The following is a 21,033-nucleotide window of genomic DNA, read 5'->3' on the forward strand; positions in this document are numbered from 1 at the left end:
GACGTCATCAATTTAAATGTCATCAGATATTCTTGATAAGCAGATAGTAGTACTAGGCTAGGCCTTTCCGTACAATGGTCAGGTTTAAATACCGACGACATTCCGACGTCGCAAATAGAAAAACGTGATCAGTTCTGGTGCAAAAACGGTGGTAAAATGGTCCACTACGCCCATGATTGTCCAAATTTTGGCTTATGCGCATGCCCGGAATTGAAATATTGCTCAATTTTGTACCTAATCCTCGAGAAATCTCTCCTTTAGTAAAAAAAGCTTTCTGAGCAAAACTTAGGCTTATTTAGCGTCATGGCAGCTAAAAAAAACCTGACTAAACGGTTAAAAACGGTATTTTTTGGCGAAAGTTTGGTATTCAAAGGGTTAAAGGGATTACCTTTCTTGGTATAGGCTCTGAAAATGACCTGTTTTTTTGTTTTTTTTTTCGGGTGGTAACGCGGTAGGGAAATAAATTGGGGGATGTTCAGTCGCACAATTGTTCCCATCTCCCGATCTTTTTTTCGGTGATTACCCCTTCACCTCCCTTCCTCCCTTGGGCGCTTATTTCACAGAGAGGCGTCTGTATTTCCGTAAGTTCACGTAATCTTGGAAGCAAATTGAAACAAGCTATACATGCAAATAGAATTCTGTTTCCTATTCAGTAACGTTTAATACATCAAAGAATTTCACGAGTAACCTTTAAATTATTGTCAGCAGAACCAACTAACAATGGCTTAACGGATCAGAAATGCTCTTCCCATAAAAGGAAGAAACTTTTCTCGTTATGAATTTATAACTAGTTAAATTACTGAATAAACTACTGGAAGTTTATATTTTCGATTCAGTCACTATACAGTATTAGTAATTACTGTTTGTAACTTTACTAATGTGAACTCTACGTTAAGTACCTTCATATTTTAAATTACCAGCAGAAACTCTGGAAGGCTCATATAAACAGACAAATAATTCATTCTTTGACCAGCAAAGTTTCCGGAAAAGTATCAACCAAAATTATTCAACATTGCGCGCAATTTGTAGCGAATCAGATAAGCTTCCAGAGCTCGAGACCTGTACAAGTTGCTTAGATTAAAATATAGCAGTGTTTCGTTTTAACACAAATATTGCGAACAGAAAGGAGTTAGGCAATTGTACCTCGGTGCCAGAGTGTTCACTGTCTGGACGAAAGGAGAAGACACTGGGAATGAGGTGGATGGAACCAATTCACAAGACGAAAACCGGACTATTAAACCAATCACTAGAAAGGGCGGGAAATCACAAAAGTCGCTATAAATGGGCAGTTCGTTCACAGCTTGCTTCAGTACAATGTATAACATATGGAGCCGCCAAAGGAGCTACGTCTCAACACACTGAATCTTTTTCGCGACACAAATAGTTACCTTCAAACAGAAGGAAACCGCAAAATAGTACTTTTTAAAGGTAGGTAAACACTTAAGAAGTAATTATAAACAAAACGGAGACAAGGATGGCTAATATAGGAAAAGATTGAGACGGATTGCCAGCCAACTGCAATTTTGTTTTTCAAGCTTCAAAAATTCAAGATGGTCATCCCGAGACGTTGCTCCTTCAGGAATGTTTCCTTCCCTCACTTTTGTTATCCTCGTAATTTGCATGCTTAATAATGTAATGATTTCAAGAGAAATTAAAAAAATTAACAATTTTTGCCTGGTTTTCAATATCACTTCAGTTCCTCACTGCAATAACAAGTTATCAATACAATGCGGAGTTTATATTACCAGTTATCTACACTCACACACAATTCGCATTCTCTACGTCTTTACACGATGCCTGTTTTCAAAATAAATTAACAGTTAATCACATACAATACCTTATCATCTGATATCTTATGATAATCAAAAATAAACTATTCTGTGTAACGTGCCTTGACGCGTTATCTCTCAATTTAAGCGTCGCGTATTACTTTTGCTTGAAATACTAACAACGTATACCTCATTCTTTGTGGATACAAAGGCATTTGCCTATTTTGACCATTTTCAGGGCCAACAAAAGAAAAGCTCCTAAAATCGCAAAACATAAGACCTCCGGCGAGCGCTTATTATCTCTGCATAATCTCTTGTTTTAAAGATGTGCAATAATGTAACTAAATAACTTGCATTTTGCAATCATTATATATTGATAGTAAATAGTTTAAATTAAATTTCTGTTCATTTCTGCTGTCTTATCCAATTCGAAATTTAAATAATACAAAAATGCTTCTACCCATGGTCTCTTTACCAAATTTTGCAAATTTTTAATATTTTTTTGGTGTGATTTTGTTTGGTAAACTTCATTCTTTTCACAGCTGATACAATGGCGTAACATTTCCTTCCATGAATTTTCTACAAGTAACAAGTTTAAAAAAAAACACAAACACATGATTTTGAACCAATACACAAGTCCAACCTCCGGAGAAACTTCACTTTCAGCCATAATCCCCTGTGGGTAATGGGCCTCAGATAAACAGCACAAGTATAAACTGAATTGCAACTGCAAACAGAAAGTGACCTATTTCGGGGAAATGACAACTCTTATAAACACCGTTTAGGGAGAAAAGCAATTTTTTGCCAGTACTCCCTCAAAAAAAAAGTTCCTTAAATCAGGAGACTGGAAACATTTACCAGAAACTAAAAAAATGTATCACTTTTGTACAACATAGATCGGAAACATCTCACATTCTTTTCAACAGAAAAAAAAAAGAAACAGGAAAAAATAGCATCATATTTTACAGGACCTTCCCTTCTTTTATGGCTTCTTACGCAAATAGCATTTTCAAGAGTTGTAATCCCCGTCGGCTTGTTAGCATGTTTTTTCTCATTCACTTTGTTTAAACGGCTCTTTTTCAAGCCTTAACAGTTCTGGTTCCACGACTTATCAAAGGACTCGTTTACAGAGATTGGGTCAAAGCAGTGTGACAACACTTCAGTTGATTAACAATCAGAATTCTTTCCTTTCCGAAACCTCAAAAACTTTCAAAGCGCCAGAGATGTCGCAAGAATAGATATTATGCCATTTTTTTCTGTTGTACAAAATTTCCCTAAAATCAAAGTTCAAAATAATGGTCTACTAAGGTTTGAAACACTAAAGGAGGTAAATAATAAACCCAAAAGAAACAATGGAAGATGCACCATTCGCGACGTGTCTAGGTGAAGGATACACCAACATTTCCCATGTGAAGAACAAAATCATTCAAGTCCATATACCAAACAGCTCCAGTGTGCCCCCTGATGTTATGGTAAGGGCGGAGGGGGTGGTGGTGGGGGTGATGATGGTTCAGGCTCTGGGGGTGGTGGAGGGGGTGCCATTGCTTGCATCATTCCTGGCATCATTCCTGGCATCAAACCAGACGGAAAAGCAGGCGATTGCAAAAATTGCGCCGTAAACTGCCCACCAGGAAGAGGAGGTTGAATTTCCGCGCTTGGAAAACCACCAAGTGTAGCTGGTGCGTTTAACGAGGAGAGCATGCTTAAGTCCATGGATGGAGGAGGGGGTGGGGGCGGTGGGGGCGTCATTGGTTTACCCGCGGGTTGCGATGGGACAACCATTGCTGGTGGTTTTACTGAACTCGAAGAATGTTTTTTAGACGGTTGCGGTGTACCAGATGAGGACTTGTGACCGTGCCCGTGGTGAGACGGCGGCTTGTGGCTTGACGACGCGTGGTGGGACGATGGGTGAGGTTTCTTGGAAGAGTGCAAATGCAAAGAATGAGAGGAAGCTTGAGAAGACGAGTGACCGGGTTGAGAGTGATGAAGCGGATGCGACGGCTTCACAGCATGGCTGGAGCTTTTGTGCTGAGACGATGAATGAGAGTGCTTGACGCTTTTAGTCGGGGAAGAATCTGACGACTGAGACGACGCGCTGGACTTGCGATGCGAGGAAGAGTGCGGGCGTTGCGAGTGATTGTGCGAAGATTTGTGCTTCTTCGCGGGTTGCCCATCCTCTTGATGATGGTGTCTGTGTTTGCCGCGCGACGACAAAGACTCCTTTGTAACCAGTGACGCCCCAGACGTAGAATGCGCCGTAGACGTAGAAATCTTTGCGTCACTCCCTGGTGTTAATTGACTCGCTACTGTCGTAGTAACAGTTGCATATTTTGACGTTAGAGGAGGAAGCGGTGGCAGGGGAGGCATGGCTGTGCCAGCAGCCGAGGAACTTGCCCCGCTTGATGCAGTCACTGTAGAGGAAACTGGCAAGGGTTTGAGTTTACCCAGAGACGATTCCTTTCGTTTCTCTTTTTCCTTTTCCCTATCCTTCTCAGGTTTTGGCTTATGCGCTGCCTTTCCGTCCAAGTCATTTGTGAAGTATGATCCATCGTATGAAGCATACCCGTTATGTGCTCCGTCCAGGCTATTGTGAATCGAAGCCATTGATGAATTACCCAAGCTAGTGCTTGCTGCCCCATTGCTTGTTTTGCTTGATTCTCCTTTCACCTTGCTGTGTGATACGCCCTGCAAATGTAGCAAAAGATAACCACGGCGTTTCAAAACCTACAAACACGCGATTTCTTTGTCAAGTGTAACTCTTTCCATGCATAAATCGTAATTAAAAAAAAAAAAAAGGGCACTGAACCTGCATGCTGGACGCTCTACCAGCGAACTTTAGTATAACTCTACTAGCGTTCTATCAAGAAAGCCGTTCTCTTACTGGCTACGCTACTCACTATCTATTCTGTTGTAGATAATGAGTATTCAGTAACCTAACAGTGTGCTGTTCTTAACAACTCGGCGGTCACTTCTTTGCGTCTCTTGAATTGTCTGTGAAGAGGATTTAGCTAAAGATTTGAACGACTAGTAGATTTATACTAAAACAATTAGATTGTTCGCTCTCGATTTCTATGCGTGATAGTTGACTCGAGCTGCACCCTCCTCCACTATCACGCGTTATAGTTCACCACTAAATTTTCTCCGATTCTTATTGGTTTAAATTGATCACGTGACGCGATAGTGTTCATCCGTGGAGACACACTATCAGCCCATAGTGCCCGTCCGAGGAAAATACCCGGATGGATAGTACTCGTCCGTGTAAATGTTTCTGTAAAGAAGCGGGCTTACAGAAAGTAAACAATTGAAATGTATTAAGTGGGTTTTTGTCTGTTTTCCTTTTCAAATTTTACATTTGGCTTTAACGACTTTTCACGGCTTTCATCTAAAAAAGTTGAAAATAATTCACTATGAATTTTGAACTGGCGCGCGTAAGAAAATTTAGTGGTGAACGATAAAGACAATAGAGTGTTTATGTCTCGGAACTATTGGTCTGATAGTTGTCCCTTGGAAATTTGGTGTTCTTAAAACTAGCGTATTTGCCCTCGAAGCTTCGCTTCTCGGGCAAATATTTGTTTTAAGAACATCAAATTTCCGCGGGGCAACTATCAACCGATAGTTCCTCGACAGAAACACTCTATTGTTTAAATAGAAATCTCGAGCTTGTCATCTAACTGTTAAAAAGAAGTCGTAGAAGCTACGAATTGTTTTCAGACTAGCCTGCGTAAAGGTCTGGAGGTATCAAAGTTCCAGCTGTGTTCTACAGCGTTATTCTATCGCATTAAAATTTACACCAGTGAGCTTATCTGTGGTTCAGGAGTGAGGTAGATGTGAGGAAGGGCCTGCTGCAAAGCCCGCAAAACTATTTGTTTCTAAAAACAACTTTATCATCCAGCTGTATATCTTGCCTTGAGGTTGGCGACAGAGCTGATCTTTCTCTTCAGTCTGTTGGGGCATTTTTCCATGACTTTCAGAAAGTCTTGTGCAATGTCTGAAACAGTTCAGTGTAACAGAAAACTATTTGTTTTTTTGGTAATATTCAAAACACTGAAATAAGTGACAGCTACAGGCACGGATCTAGAATGGTGAGCAATTTCCGAAACAACGAGTGCCAAAGGTACAAGCGTCTAGAGGGGTCCGGAGCCATGCTCACCAAGGAAATGTTTTGGATTTTAACTCACTAGTCCCCTTTCCTGGGTTTCTGAGTCATTCTGAAAAATCACCAGTCTGGATCTGTGCCCAAGATAGACGTTATGGACAAAGGTTTTACATAATTTGTACAATGAGGTTTATGCAATCTCTAAAAAGGCAAAAATTATAGGACTGCTTTTCATCCAGTGCTTTATACATTCCTTCAAAAATTCTACCTTGTTGTAAGAAATGCTGTATTAGTAATATAACGTTATATTAGGCAAGAATAAAATCCATACCATCTAACATTGTTTTGCTGACACTAGAGTCGATGTATTCCCACCAATCTTTGCCATCATTTGATTGAGGAATCTAGGAGAGAAACAAATTTATGACTTTGATACTCAAGGCAACTGGTTGAAACTAAATCATGTGGTTTAACCGTGGTAGATAATCCTACAAGGACATTGAAACCGAAAAATAAAGGGAGCTGGAAAATGTCTGGTCTGGTTTAATTACACTTAAAAAAACACACTAAAAAAACGCAGAATTGTCTCAAGAGTAAAAACTCAAAAAAGAATAGGAAAATTTGAGAAATAGCAGGGTTTTCATTGACTTTTTCAGCAGTAGGGAACTGGTTTTCACAGGCAGGCAAAAGTTTTCTTTATTTGGGTGGGGCGGGGGGGGGGGGGACTTTCCCCTGGGGGTCAAACCAGGTGGGCAAAATCATCTTCACAGCTAGTCAATTTGCACAGCGCCTGGCCCTTAATGAAACCCCTGAGTTTCAGCATGCCTAATTCAATTTCATGACTGACGTCTTGGTTACCTCCCAGTTGGACCATTTGGATGCAAGGTGGATGCATGCACAAGCGACGACTGGCGGCTTGTACTGCAGACACAAGGTGGTCAAATGGAGGCTGTAAAATAAGCAACATACACATGTTATGCAAATACAAAATATAACCTTACATTTTCAACAAATTACTCTCATACTGTACAAGCTACTTGATCAAGGTTTTGTTGTCTCCTTTTTATAGAAAAAGAAATTAAACCCCCTGGTTATTTTCTCAACGTAGATCATTGTTCATAAGTTGTAAATGTCTAAAAATACGCCTTTCCAAAGACAAACCCTTTCCAAAAGCAAGCTACCCCCACTCCTCCTGAAAAATGTACATGTAGATTTAATTTCTTCTGATTAAAAGCCTACTTTTGGCATGAGGTATTTTTTTAATACAGCGACTTACATGTACAGTGTTACTTTGACGATTGTTGAGATTATTTTGTGTTTTCGTTAGATCCCCTTGAAACAATTTTTAAACATCTGCAAACTTCCTTCCAGTAATAACCACAATGTGCAGTTCCAGAAAACATCCATACTCCCCTCCCCGACAGAAAGGATTAGAATTTCCTGGGGGTGGGAGTTCTGTAAGACTAAAACATTTAAAGAAATGTATAATTTCCAGACGGGGCAGGGGGAAGGTGGAGTCTTCCATGGGGGGAGGTATGGATATTTTCTCGCACTACAAAATGAATACTGAAGGTACATGTATATATATCCAAGATCACACTCAGCAATGAGGGCACACCCACTGTCTCCCATGTTGACCAACGGTCAGTAGTACATGTGAAACAAACACAAGGTAGGAAGGTTCTACCTGTTGGTGGCCATGAAGTACGAGGTCTGGCCAAGGTCCTTGCTTGCTGGAGTGGGTAGTGTGAAATGTCAAATTAGCAAAATCATTTCATTTACCATAAGTAACTATAGAACTCTGTATGAACAGTATCATGGTGAATGAGGGATTAGTTCAAACAATATCCAGTCCCAATGATACCACTTTTTATTACCACTAGAAATCTTGAGACCACATTTTAAGGGGGAAGAGGGGTAAAGGTTTTGTACAGTTTTTCTTCGGGATTTTTAATCTGTATATAGACAATCATTCCAGTTCTGTTCTCGTCAGTACTCACATGGTGGCACATGGGTGTACAGGTATACTGTATTTGCTCAAAGGAAGTTTACATGTTCATGTCATGAAACTGAGTGAAAGAAGGAATGTCAGGCTCTTGCAACTAATGTATATGAAGAGGAATAGAATGAAAATAAGTGGTTGCTGGCAAAAAAGCCGACAATGTCTGAATGGTTTTGAACTAAACTCTCACTACAATGCGACTATACATGAATTCAGGTCTAACTCCTTCTAAAAATGTTAAATATCTAAATTATCTTAGTTTATGATATCAACACATTGTGCTAAATAATTTTGAAAAGTTGCCTCCTTTGACAAATTTTTTGTTTGGTATGGAACTGCCATGCAACGTGACTTCTGTATTCTCTCAATTATATACCAGGCCCTTAACAAACAACAGGTTCAAATACATGCTGCATGTTCAAGGTCCTGGTATTTGTTTGAAGTTCAACATTGATTTCAACTTGACCTTATGTAACCAATCTTTCATTAATACAATATGAAAAAATGACTTTAAGTGCCTTAATTCTGGGTGCATTCCCCAGACCTTGTGGTTTATAGTTAGTCAAATTGAATGCACAGTACAAATGCAACAATGCCATTTACACTGTATTTTTTTAAAAATAAATCTAACATTTTGTTTATGGCAGTCTAAATGTGATATTAATCTGAAAAATTAAGCACAACACTCACCTCTGACCAGCTGTATACACTTGACCACATATGTGTGAGGATGATGAACAGTAATCTCAAATCCTGGAATAAATAAAATAAGGGAATGTTTTAACACATGAAAAACTCATGTATCGTATACCAGCATGACGACACAATTTTATCCTAGGTCCAGCATAGCTCACATGATGCCACTTTGCCTCATTGGGTGACTAAAACTACAAGACTCTATGCACTACCCATTCCAGAAAACTGATAATTTCATACAGAAATGAATGCCTAGTCATTGTTTACATGATACCAATTCAAGTTTTCACATTTGAACGAAGACTGTATTCAAAACTAGACACAAGGATCTACAATGTACATGTAGTGACCCACACCACCGTGACAAAGATAACTATCTAGTGCAAGCACTGATATTACAAGACCTCTGTGTCATCGAATAAATTTGCTCCTAACCAACATTTCCTCAGCAGTGGCCATGGGGGGAAAAGGTTGCCAAAATGGAAACAGCAGCTTACAAGTGTTTAACTTGTCCCTTACCTAGAGTTTGCAAAAGAATGCTTTCATTTTCAACCAAATCCTGAGCTTGCTGCAGATATTCCTTAAAATGAAAAAAAAATGGAGTAGAGTCAAATGAATCATGGAATTTTGGGTTTGGAAAATACTAAAATGTCTGAGAAGCATTCCAGTTTCAACTTTACAAGTTTGCTTATTGTAAGTTGTAGGTCATTACAGTATATAATCCTTCCAACTGAAAATTAAGCTAAATGCTTTACATGCAAGGGCTCATATATTGGTTTTAGAGAACACTTGCCTATGGCTCAGCATTTCTGAGTCATTCTCCACGAGTGTTTCTATGTTTTGATAGAAAACACAGAAAATGTTGTCTATTATTTTCTTAATTCATAGACATGTAACATTAGTTTCCATAGTATTAAGCAACAACAAGAAAAGAGTATTGTTGTTCCCCACTCTACCCTTCTCTAGGATTGCATGCTAGTCCAGTGTTATAGTCGTTTCAAAGGCTGCCCTTACAGTACCCTGAGAAAGAATGTGAAAAAATTGCCAGCTGGCCTGGGAGAAAGACGCTGTACATGTAAATTTTAAGAATGTAAAGGTGGAAAGTGGATGAAACGATGAAATGAAGCATACTTCACTCTTGAGGTCCAGTGGGGGGCCATCTCTGTGTAGGCAAGCATGTGCCACCTTGATAACATGTTCCAGTTTGCGTGGTTGTTCTTCAATTTTAGCAGCCAGGAACAGACAACAAGGTGCCAAAGCCTACATATAAATGTGACATTTAAAACAACAAACAATTATGGCTTCAATGTGATTACCAATAACATTTCCATGGAAAGTATACAAAATTCTCACAAACTTCTAGTTCTTTTCGAAAAATTTTACCAATTGTAAAATTTAAGACTTGCTAAATTTACCTCTTCTATTAACACAAGATCAAGTTCCTGCAAAAATCTAGCAGTTTGTAACAATAAGGTACTGACGGAAAATTCTCTGGCCCAAGTTGTTCAGAAGGTTGATAACATTATCCACCCATTGAACAACTATCAAGGAACAACGAGATAACATTAGAATCAGTCATAGCGAGTTTCTTTATCACAATTATCAGAGCTAATTTATACTCTTAAAGAATTCAAAGTTTGAATGCAATGAAGAACAAATACATGTCATCTTCAACAATTTGAATTTTAATCTGTTAAATGTTTACAGGGTCTTCAAAGCAGATGGCCTTGCTAAAGACATAAATTCAATGACATTCAGGAAGAAATGACGAAATATGCGTGTGAAATTCAATCAGTCAGTCATTGACAACAAACTAACAATTAACATGAATCACATTTAAGAATAAAAATTATGCTAATGTCATTATATTAGTAGTTTCCTCTGATAGAGGAAAGGACTAAAAATATTTCTGAAAATCGTTAGAATTACAGTTAAAAACGAAAGGCTCTGATTAACGTGATAAAAGTTATAAAACCATGAATGAAATTTTAAATTTAATTACAAGCGTATAAAGTTAAGCTTCTTCGCAAAGAGGAATGCGTTCGCCGGTTTAACTTACGTTTCGATGGAATTTGTTGAAAGAGTGAAACATGTAGAACCTGTGCATGTAAACGATGGCTGTGTTTATTGTCAGCTGGCTCCTATAACAATTGGTTAAGGAATAAAAGGTTTTGAAAGAGGGAAAAAGTGAGTAAAGTGTGATGCAACGTACAAACGTAAAAGAAGGAAAGCTTGAAACTAACAGCATTTAACGAAAGGATACACAGAGAGACGCTGCCCCATGTCTTGGATTAGCGTTGCCGCTTGTTGCCTGTAACTTTGCTCTTTCTCTGGATCAATCCCGTTCTTTCTTGACGGCGTATTTTGCAACTGTTCTTTAGTGAAGTAAAATCGGTCTGTCGTACTCACAGCGCTGGTCGCCATCTTGGAACAGCAGGAAACAAAGAGCGCACGCTCGACAAGTCTCGCACCAGCTCTCGCTCGACTATCGTCTATTGTACGCATGAGCAATAAGCGCCAGGCAACAAAATGACACCAAAGAAATATGGCGGATAAACATTTCCCTGAAAATTGCTCTGTTCGAGCGAAACAGAGCACCGCCGCGAATTTTAAAGCTCACTGCCACACAGAGAAAGGACGAAAGGAGATACAAAGCTTTCTAGATGGCGTGCTAAGTCTGCAGCATCCATTCGACGCTGAAAGACAAGATTGGTGTTTACGGCTCATAGCCGGTGGAAGACCTCCAGAGGAATTTAAAAATGTGCTGAGGTCATTTGACTCGCCAACAATCTGCGGTCTGGTGTGGAATAAGAACTTTGTGGCGTATCGCTGTAGAGATTGCGGTATTTCTCCTTGTATGTCGCTGTGTGCGGACTGCTTTCATGCAGGAGATCACGAAGGTCATGATTTCAATATGTTCAAAAGTCAAGCTGGGGGCGCCTGTGATTGTGGCGATGAAGACGTTATGAAACCAGAGGGGTGAGTACAAATTATTTACGTTCTTTTGGTGATATGGTTTAACCAAGATGGCTGGTTAAATCTATGTCGCAATCTCTCCTAAACTTGCAAGATTAATAAATGCTTAAGACGTGAGCCAAAGATTTGTTTTGCTTCCTACAGTAAAACAATAAGACTTATATTGATCGTTTTGCGTAATGGGATCAAATCTTTTCTGAAGCTATGGAAAAGTTTGTTTTTCTTGTTACACTACTGCCATCTAATTTAAGATTTTCGTTTCGTTATTGAAAAGTTTCGTTTTAGTGGTTTAATTTGGAAATTATGATCTCATCAGACAGTATTTTTAAGTGATAATTTGATTCCATATTAAAATAAGGTAATTTCTACTTTGAACTTGGCATGAATACATAAAACTACTAAAGTTTAGGGAAAGGAACTAAACTTCAGTTTTCACAAAAGATGAGATTCTGGAACAGTATTAGTACTATTTACATTGTAGGGCAATACGTACAGTCATGATGCAAATTATGTAAGAAATAGAAAACATGTACCGTGTTTCTATCAAGTTTTAGTATAAATCTACTAGCGTTCTATCACGAATGCTGTTCTCTGATTGGCCACCCCTGTTCAGTATCTATTCTGTGACAGATAGTGAGTGAACGTAGTAGTGTACCCTTGTTAACAAAATGACAGCTCCTTCTTGCCATTTTTGAAGTGTCTGTGAAGAGGATTTAGATAAAGTTTTGAATGACTAGTGGATTTATACTAAAACAAATAGATTATTCACTCTTGATTTCTATATGTGGTAGTTGACTTGGGATTCGCCCTTGTCACGCGATAGAAATCAAGAGCGAATAATCCAGTTACTTAAGGTGGCTTACTACAGTTTTGATGGATTATAACAGCCCAACTTCTAACTCTTTTGAAAAATGTTCCAAGATGTTTTTCCTTTCTCTATTTACTGTTTACTTTAAGTCTTTTTTCATTCTATGTGAAACTTGAACAATTAAACGTCAACAAATGGCCAAAATGAACGACCGAGTACCTAAGGAGAGACTGGGCACTAGTAGGTTAAATCAAGTTTTTCTCAAAATCTACTTGTATGACCCCACTTCAAAATTTCAGGAATGAGAAACTGGCTTTGATTTAACATTCATGCAAAGTAAAATAAAAATCTGCAAGACAGATTTTTCGCAAACTAAGAAAATGTGAAATCAAAAATAGCTCAAAGTCTGTCTTAATTATAATTTATAGAGGTTGGGTGCATGGCCAGGATTGTTTGAAAGGTAGATAATGCTATCCTCCAGCCCCTAGTTGTTCGAAAGCTGGATAACGCTATCCACCGGATAAATCGTTCTCCAGTGGATACATGTAAGTGTTAACAAAATAACCATGCTATCCACTGGGTAGTGATTTATCCAGTGGATAGTGTTAACCTGCTTTCAAGCAACCCAAGCTAGATAAATTACTATCCAGCAGATAGGGTTGTTTGTTTTGTTAACACTACCCTTATTCACTGGATAGTGATTTATCCCATGGAACAACTGGGATCTCAAGCATTCAGGGGTTATTTGGCATCCAACCTCTTCAGATTGAGTGGGTTCACCATCCAATCACCTTTCTTGGGGAGAGGAGAGAGGGACAGAGGGCAAAATGCACTGTTTGTTTGTAGTTAGTTTCACTCAAGTTTGCTTGTGGTAAGCTTTTTATTTGTTGGAAAATGCCAATTACAATTTGATGTTGTAGTTTCCAACAACAACAAAAATAATCAATATGAGCTAACTGCAAACAAACGTGAGTGAAACTAACTGCAAGCAGAAAGTTCTTTCAGCCCTGAGTGCAAACTAGGCCTGCTGAAAACCAAATGCGCTTTAACATGTACATGTAGGCTACAGTGTACACTGTATAGGTACAAATGTGTACACCCAAACGGACTGATGAATGACTGTCTCTCTTAATTAGTTAGGTATGTTAACAACCACTTACTTATTCTTGATAGGTTTTGTCAACGTCATGGCACAAAGGACACAGCTGTCTCCCGAACTCCTCCTCCAGAACTGTTAGCCATGGCTAAGATTGTTGTTCCAAGACTGTGTTTGAGACTTCAACAACAGTTAAAAGAGTTGGCTCCATATTTAATAGGTATATACTTTTACTTTTGAAATGATAGTAATGTGTGAGAAAGCCTAGAAGAACTTGTAACATTATCATCATAATCTAAAAAAGAAAAAAAGTAGTAATACAGTAAATGGATTACTGTTAAATGAAAATGGCAATTCAAAATGGCTGCCTGGTGTTAATTTCCAGCTATATTCAAAAATTTATTTTCCTTGTGGCTGTTCAGAAAACAACAAACACTCGGTAACAGTTTACTAGAAAGTGTCAAAGCGGTTACAAGCTACCTTTAGACTTAAAATTTTCTACAGGTTTTTCAATCAAACGAGAGTGTAACATCCACTGAATAAAATGTTTTATGCAAATTATCAAGATCATGTGATGCACTATTAGTCTTTGAGCATCTGCTGTCCTCTAAGTTACTGATTTTCTAAATCAAGAGGGGAGAGGGATGTTTACTTGTTGTTGAAATACTGTACATGTGATAAAATGTGATGTTAACGTAATTTTTTTCAGATCTAGTGGCTGAGGACATGAGTGATGCAGAGACCCTTGTTAACTTTCTTGTACAGTTGTGTGACACAAATACTATGAAAACTGTAACAGCAGACTCCTTAATGATGAAAATATTAGATGTAGAAAGAATATTTGTTAAAGAAACAAGATCGTCATCTACAACTTCAGCATCATTTCACAGTACAACGCATTTATCAATTGATAGAATGGACAGTTCAAGCTCTTTGTCAAGTGGCTTGTCAACTGATAGTGTTGATGACATTGTTAACAGAACTTTTTTGGACTTTCTAATGGACTTTGTGACACAGTTTGAATTTCCACAGAAAATAGTGACATTTCTTCTTCATCTTTTGCCAAGCGCCGCATTTAAGGTACATGTATAAATTAGTAGAATAATGTACTAAAGTTCCAGTTTTTTTAGTGACTGGGTATTTTGCGAGTTGTGAAGTTGTGACTTGGAGTTGCAAGTTGAAAGTCGAAATTTGCAAGGTGAAGTTACGAGTTGCAAATTCCAAGCCGTGAGTCACAAGTCACAGCCATAGGGCATCCTTTAAAAAAATGCTAAAGAGAACCTAGCACTGGTGTAATATCCCATTCAGGGGTACATGTAGTAACAATTCTTGTAGTCAGTTGTTTCTTACAGAAACCACTGGTCCAAGGGTGGCTTAACCCTCCCTTGCTTCTAGACATTTCACTTACAAACCACTCATTTCACACTGTAGGAAGCATTTACCAGAGTATTCTGTCAAAACTATCAGAAGATAGCCAAAGTGCTGGTGCTAAACAGCAGCTCTAACAGTGTTGACCAGTTGTCAAACCGTGTGGTGCATGTCAGTGTGCAGTTGTTTAGTAACAAGTTCTTGGCCGAGAAAGTTGTGCGTGAGCAGAATCTTCTTCACATTATGGTCAAGGTTCTGCATGACATGGCAAGGCCAACACTGGTGACTTTTAGGAGGGGAGGTATGGCACATCTTTTATTTAAAACTTTACACCAGGGCTTTTTGGAAGGGGTTTAATCTCAGTGTCCCTGAAGAACTCTGTTGAAGGGTACAGAAAGTATCCTCCCCAGTGGTAGATCTAGGGAGGGCCTGGTATGCCCCCCCCCTCCACACCTATTTTGGGCTAGAAAAAATCACAGGAGGAAGAAAAGCCGGCAGGGCAAGGCCCCCCCCCCCCCCCTCCAATTAGCTCAAGGTCTGGATTGGCCACTGCTCCTCTCTGTTTGGTATTAAGTGATTTGCAACTAAAAATACACAGTGGAATCTCATTTTCTCAAAAAAGAAAATTGGTTCAAGTTATCAAGAGATTTGACCAAATTGGGGGTTTGAGAAATTGGTATGGCACTGTATTTTCAAATTTGGGTCACAAATTGTTAGAACGATGAAGAAATAAATGTCAAAGGTCCAAAACCTTGGTGTAAACGTGCTTCTCTTACATGTACAGTGACTGTATTTTGGATTTCAAATTTTCTCATGATAACAGATATTGATGATTGAGTATGATTGTGGTTAAAAAAAGAAAGATAGAATTCAAAATATGATTAAGATGCTAGACTGTGAATGAAACCAGAAAACCTCATACAAAGTATTTAAGGAAAATGGCCCGTCAAAGCATGGTTGCCAAAGTTACCATGCCAGTTTTGCATTGGTATAAATTTTTAAATTCAGTTAAAATAGAGCGTGCACGTACTGTATGTGTGGGTAAGTCTCTCACAATTTAAACAGTTGACAAACTAAAATGAATCCCAGATAAATTTCTAGAAAAGTAGTGAACAGCTTTGGATAAACATTGCTGGAATAATTTTGATTAAATCCATGGACACTTTTTGTTCAACCCATCCTCCTCTCCCAGTCCAGAGAGGGTACTGGTCATAATTCAGACAGTAAAGTGGAATTTAAATTGCATTATATGTAGTACATGTTTGGATTGTGGACAGTTTTAATCAGGCTTTATTATATGGCTCTGTCTCACAAGGACTGGGAACTACCAAATTCACAAATTTGGTTGGCTGAAATCAATATTGAGAGCAGTCTAGATTTTCCCATCTAGACTGGCACCTAGACTGGTAATGTTTTGCAGTGAAAAAGTTGCAAACTAAAATGCAAAATCATTGACTATTTTCTTCTAAAAATATTTATTTATGGAAGTGCCAAAAAGCCTGATGAGAAAAAAAGTAAAGAGGACGAGCAAACTTTGGCAGGATTAAATTAAGTTCATCACCATTCGCAAGCAAAATGTCAGTTAGTACAAACCAGTTACATTAAACAAATTTATTGTTCTCGTTTGCCGTACAATAAACATCTTATTAACTGAGGTTAATCGGTCTCGGTTGTGTGTACAGACCTCACCGGCGTCGACAAAATCTGGATCGGACCGGATCGGATCACGGATCGGATCACAGAAAAAAAAACAACAAAGTTTTAAAGAAAAAAAAAATCAAAAACAAAAATCAAACCGTTTATAAGATAATAATAAATAAAAAATAAAAGTGGAAAACTAAAATATGTTAAATGAAAATAAGAATCCCGAATTTGATGCAATGACATGTTAATTACAGAGAATGACAAGAGGTCATTTAAAAAGCCACATAAGCGCCTAATTTACGACGAATTTAAATTGTAATGAACAGGCAGATGTAGTTATATTTGAACGTTAGTTGGCTCGAAGCTTGCGTGAACCTCCCATTCTCGTTTTTGAAATTGTTTTCAGTGGCTAATTCTCGGCTACATTTTCGTGTTAGATGTGAGCGTTACAGTTGGCGTTACACACAATACAGTTAATGAGAAAACTTACGTGCGAAAGCTTAAGGACATGACTTGCTTTGAAGGAGCTAAGTCACGATTTGCACATCTTGAAAAAACTAGCCTAGTTTTTCAAGTTCGTCATTTGCAATCCCCGTTAATCTTTGCCATCCTTAACGATCCTCATTCCGTTTTGATTTGTTCTTGCCTCTTAAGTGTTTTCTATCCTAGAACACAATCATTTTAAGGTTTTATTCTATTTAAAGGCAGCTCTTTACAACCCTAAAAATAACTCTAAAAATCGTGACGTAACTCCTAAAATGTTGTTTATTCTCGGGTTGCGTTATCGTTCACACTATCGATGTTATTCCTATAATTTTTTTGAAAAACAGCTATATTTCCTTGAAATACAAATGGTTTGTTTCGTTTTATTCCAGTGGGAAATATTGTATTCCAAACTCACATCTTGTAAAAGTATAGACTTGTCTCAAAAACGGAAATTGTTTGAAATCATCAGGTGTTTAATTTTTTAGTGTTTTTAGTTTTTGTGTTTCTATTCATACGTTTGTCCTATTATTACCATACTGACTCGTTTTATGACAGTTTACCTTTGATGCAAGTGATTACATGAAATATCATTTATCTGAACTGCGGAGAAGGATATGAAGACATGATTGATCATCGCAATCAAAACCCAACAGCCTGAAAAAAATTGATCTGTGACCAGCTCCCAGTTGGCTTGATATTATAAAAGAATAAAGGAATATCACACCTGAATTAAATAAAACGTTCTGCTCACAGTAGTCACTCTAGTGCAATTTGCTCAACAAAATTTTGGATTTTTTTCCTTGATCCGATCCGTGATCCGATCCGTGATCCGATCCGTGATCCGATCCGTGATCCGATCCGTGATCCGATCCGTGATCCGATCCGTGATCCGGTCCGTGATCCGATCCGTGATCCGGTCCGGTCCGGTCCAGATTTTGTCGACGCCGCAGACCTCACTGCGTTCAGTCTGTACTCACGACCTCAGTCAAGATTCTCCCATACAGACCTATTTGGTTAATAAGAGCTTATTATTGAATTGTTAATATTTGCTTGTTTTCAGACACAATTTCAAATCATGTTGTGGTGAATTGTGAGAGTCGTGCACTCAAGAACCATTGCTATTGGCCAATAGTTAGTGACTTCATCAATGTTCTGTCACACAAGTCAATAGCTGAGATGTTCATGCAGAACGATGACCTCATTAGGCAGTGGATGAAGTTCATTGAACACTTGACTGGTAAGTTCATTCAGGATACAAAGAAAACAAATTTTCAGGAATGGCCTTCGGGTGTGCTGTAACTATGCTCTTTTTCTGTAAGCCCAAAAATCATTCTTACAAACCCCCCCCCCCCCCCTTCCCCGCCCCAACACCAAGAAAATAATTGTTTGTTATGACAGCTCTTCAATCTGTAACTTGATTTATCTCAATTTGAATTACAAAAAAATTATCAAGAAACTTCACTGAAAGACAAAATCCACAGCCCGGCCGCAAGATCCACCAGTTCCGGGCTAGCAGACATGACTTTCTTTCAAATTGGTGTGACTTACTATTTAAGTGTAAATACTTAGTTTGTAATACTCACATTTGAACCTGCAATGTTCACTATCTGTATTTTAGGGGCAGTTTTCAATTTATTGCCTCAAAACCATGGCAATTACAGTGACCATTCCTTACGAAAGAAAACAAAGCAATGACAAAATCAAACTTCATAGGAAGTAATAATAAAAGCATAACTGGGTCAAACACAGGAAAGTGCCAGAGACAAAGTTGTGATTGATGAACTGTGTTAAGCTTTTGGGATTATTTTTGTCTTATTTTAGGGATGAACTTAAACAGTCGCAGACTACTAACTCATGTTGAGTATGAACCACAGACATATTGTGAGGCATTTTATGTGGAGCTGGAAGCTGCATCGTCACCTCTGTGGAGCTTTGTTAATGCATGTACAGCACTGGTATGTTTGTGTCATTACTCTGTAGAAGTTCCAGAGGTTTCAAAAGTACATGTACATGCAGCCGGCTTCTGGCAAAAATCTCCATCTACACTGTACAATGTACTTCATGATCTCAGCCAGCTACTCACAGAGGTGTATATTCATCTGATTTTTGAAATGAATGTGCAAAATCAGCCACGTAATCCTAAAATAAAACTGCCAAGTTAAAAACTCTGTGAGAGCCTTGAGTAATATTATATATTATCGTTTTTGGGGAGACATAGTGGACCTGCAGTCAGATCATTCAGCTTCTGTGTTTAGCAGTCTGGGTTCAAGGCTGCCCTGTATCTTTGTGTTGGGTTCTTGGGGAAGACAGTACTTACACTTAACTCTCTCAGTAATTTTCTTGCCACATGATTATGTTATATTTAAATCAATACATGCAGGTAATGGCATACTGTTTGATAGAAAGGTTGGGGAGAGGGGTGGGAGGTTGTGTTGGGGGGGGGGGGGGTGCGGACCCAATGTGGATTTTATGATTTCTTTCAAGGAGAGTTGTACAACTTTTACAGGGAAGTTTTTTTGACATTGATCAGTCAGAGCTATTTTCTGGCACTTTTGAGCTAGCTACAGTACCAGGCTCAGGAAGACTGTAACATAAATTATTCATTTTTCCTGAGCACTGTGATGTCAAGAATTTGTTGCATTGGCTAGCACAACTTGGGGTTTGCATTGTGGATGACTCAAATACATGTAGATGTGTAGATCTGTCTAATAGTTCTACAAAGCATAACTGCAGTAAGACAGGTGCCTATAATTCTTTCCAAAGAACCTTGGCAGGTGTTTTTTTCCAGTGAGAATTGTCATTGTTCTGTTAACAAAAATTGCAATATTCCAAGTGGGCAGATCAAATTCATGTACAATGCTTGTGTAACCATTTAACTGTACAATATTTTACATGTATGCCTTAGTCACGAACTTGAATTCATGAGTAAAATGAGTGAAATGTAGAAAGATGCAGCTATACACTATTTTTCTCATTGATGTTACTAGAAAAATGTCCAGTGTGTTCAAAACATGATCAAGGGGAGTGTTGAGGCTCTTGATAGATGGTACAAGAAAGTTGATAGCAAGGTTTGTTAATAGCAGTATTCTTTATTTTATGATTTTTTAAACAATAAAATAGTAAAATGGAATTGGTAGTGGGACATCCCATGGGAAGGCTTTCCATCCACAGTTTCCAGATTGAATTGGAATTTGGAGAGTTGTTTTTTGTGTAGGGAGGTTATGTAGTGTTTTAAATGTACTACGTTTTCTTCAAGATTTACATGTATGCAATATTTATTTTGTTTCAGCCCCAGCGAGGAGAGGTTACATTTCATCTTCCTCTTCATAGGCATCTTGCTGCTTTTATTAGTCTGGTAAGCAGGCTGGGAATGGTTTTAATTATTCCACCCATGCACACTTTCACTGTTGTTCATGACACTGAAATTGATCTGACTATGAATCCAGGTTTGACATACGTGTAATTGTTGTTTATTTTCATCACTTCTTTTCCTCAAAATGCCTGTTTTTACTCAAAAATGTCCCTATTGAAAAATTGTAAAATATAGTTAAAAACTGTAGTTGAATGATGCAGACCAGGGCCTCGTTGTTCAGAGAATTGATAATGCTATATCCACTGCATAGATCACTATTCAGATGATAAAATGGAGTTTGTGTTATCAACACTTATCCGCCAGATAGTGAGTTATCAATTGGACAGCATTATGCACACTTTGAGCAATGGGGTCCAGGCTTTCTGGTGTTTGTATTATTCATAAATGAACCATACAATGTAATTTTCAGACTTGCTCTAGCATTAAAGACTTACATCTACATTTTATTGTGTGAGCAATAACATACACCTGTACCCAGTTTTGTTCTTGAGAATTGTTTTCCGGTTGATATAGGCTGTATCTCAGTTTGATATTCCTCTGGAGGAAGTCGTGCCCTCAAATGAACTCCTCAGAAACATTTGTGAAGATCTGTTCCACATTCAGGTGAGAAAATACATGTACTGTACAAAGACATGTACATATACATTAAATCATTCGCATTTTGTCATTGTGCATAATAATTATGAAGTGTTTGTCAGTTTTCTCTTCTTCTGTCTGTC

The 21,033-nt window shown here is 38.3% G+C and overlaps 2 protein-coding genes across 3 annotated transcripts in view; one reads left to right on the plus strand and one right to left on the minus strand.

The window, feature by feature from the left end:
- Window positions 1-621: 621 nt before the first annotated feature.
- LOC145488030 (uncharacterized) lies at window positions 622-11,119 on the minus strand. The gene is made up of 10 exons (XM_081466795.1): window positions 10,827-11,119; window positions 10,623-10,704; window positions 9,695-9,823; window positions 9,083-9,143; window positions 8,558-8,620; window positions 7,553-7,598; window positions 6,724-6,814; window positions 6,197-6,269; window positions 5,675-5,757; window positions 622-4,454 (listed from the first exon to the last, which is right to left on the minus strand). Exons 1-10 carry the CDS (start codon window positions 11,066-11,068, stop codon window positions 3,237-3,239), a joined length of 2,088 nt encoding a protein of 695 aa, XP_081322921.1. The 5' UTR covers window positions 11,069-11,119; the 3' UTR covers window positions 622-3,236.
- The window catches only part of LOC145488027 (E3 ubiquitin-protein ligase ubr3-like), a 34,671-nt gene continuing 24,693 nt past the window's right edge, over window positions 11,056-21,033 (plus strand). For both annotated transcript variants that reach the window (XM_081466790.1, XM_081466791.1), the window contains exons 1-9: window positions 11,056-11,542; window positions 13,521-13,663; window positions 14,153-14,523; window positions 14,875-15,112; window positions 18,002-18,178; window positions 18,763-18,896; window positions 19,929-20,009; window positions 20,231-20,296; window positions 20,828-20,917. In XM_081466790.1, coding sequence (XP_081322916.1) covers window positions 11,109-11,542; window positions 13,521-13,663; window positions 14,153-14,523; window positions 14,875-15,112; window positions 18,002-18,178; window positions 18,763-18,896; window positions 19,929-20,009; window positions 20,231-20,296; window positions 20,828-20,917 — 1,734 coding nt within the window. In that variant the 5' untranslated portion in view covers window positions 11,056-11,108. The remainder of the gene's footprint in view (window positions 11,543-13,520; window positions 13,664-14,152; window positions 14,524-14,874; window positions 15,113-18,001; window positions 18,179-18,762; window positions 18,897-19,928; window positions 20,010-20,230; window positions 20,297-20,827; window positions 20,918-21,033) is intronic.

This window comes from Orbicella franksi, chromosome 5, assembly GCF_964199315.1.
Source record: "Orbicella franksi chromosome 5, jaOrbFran1.1, whole genome shotgun sequence".
NCBI lineage: Eukaryota > Metazoa > Cnidaria > Anthozoa > Scleractinia > Merulinidae > Orbicella > Orbicella franksi.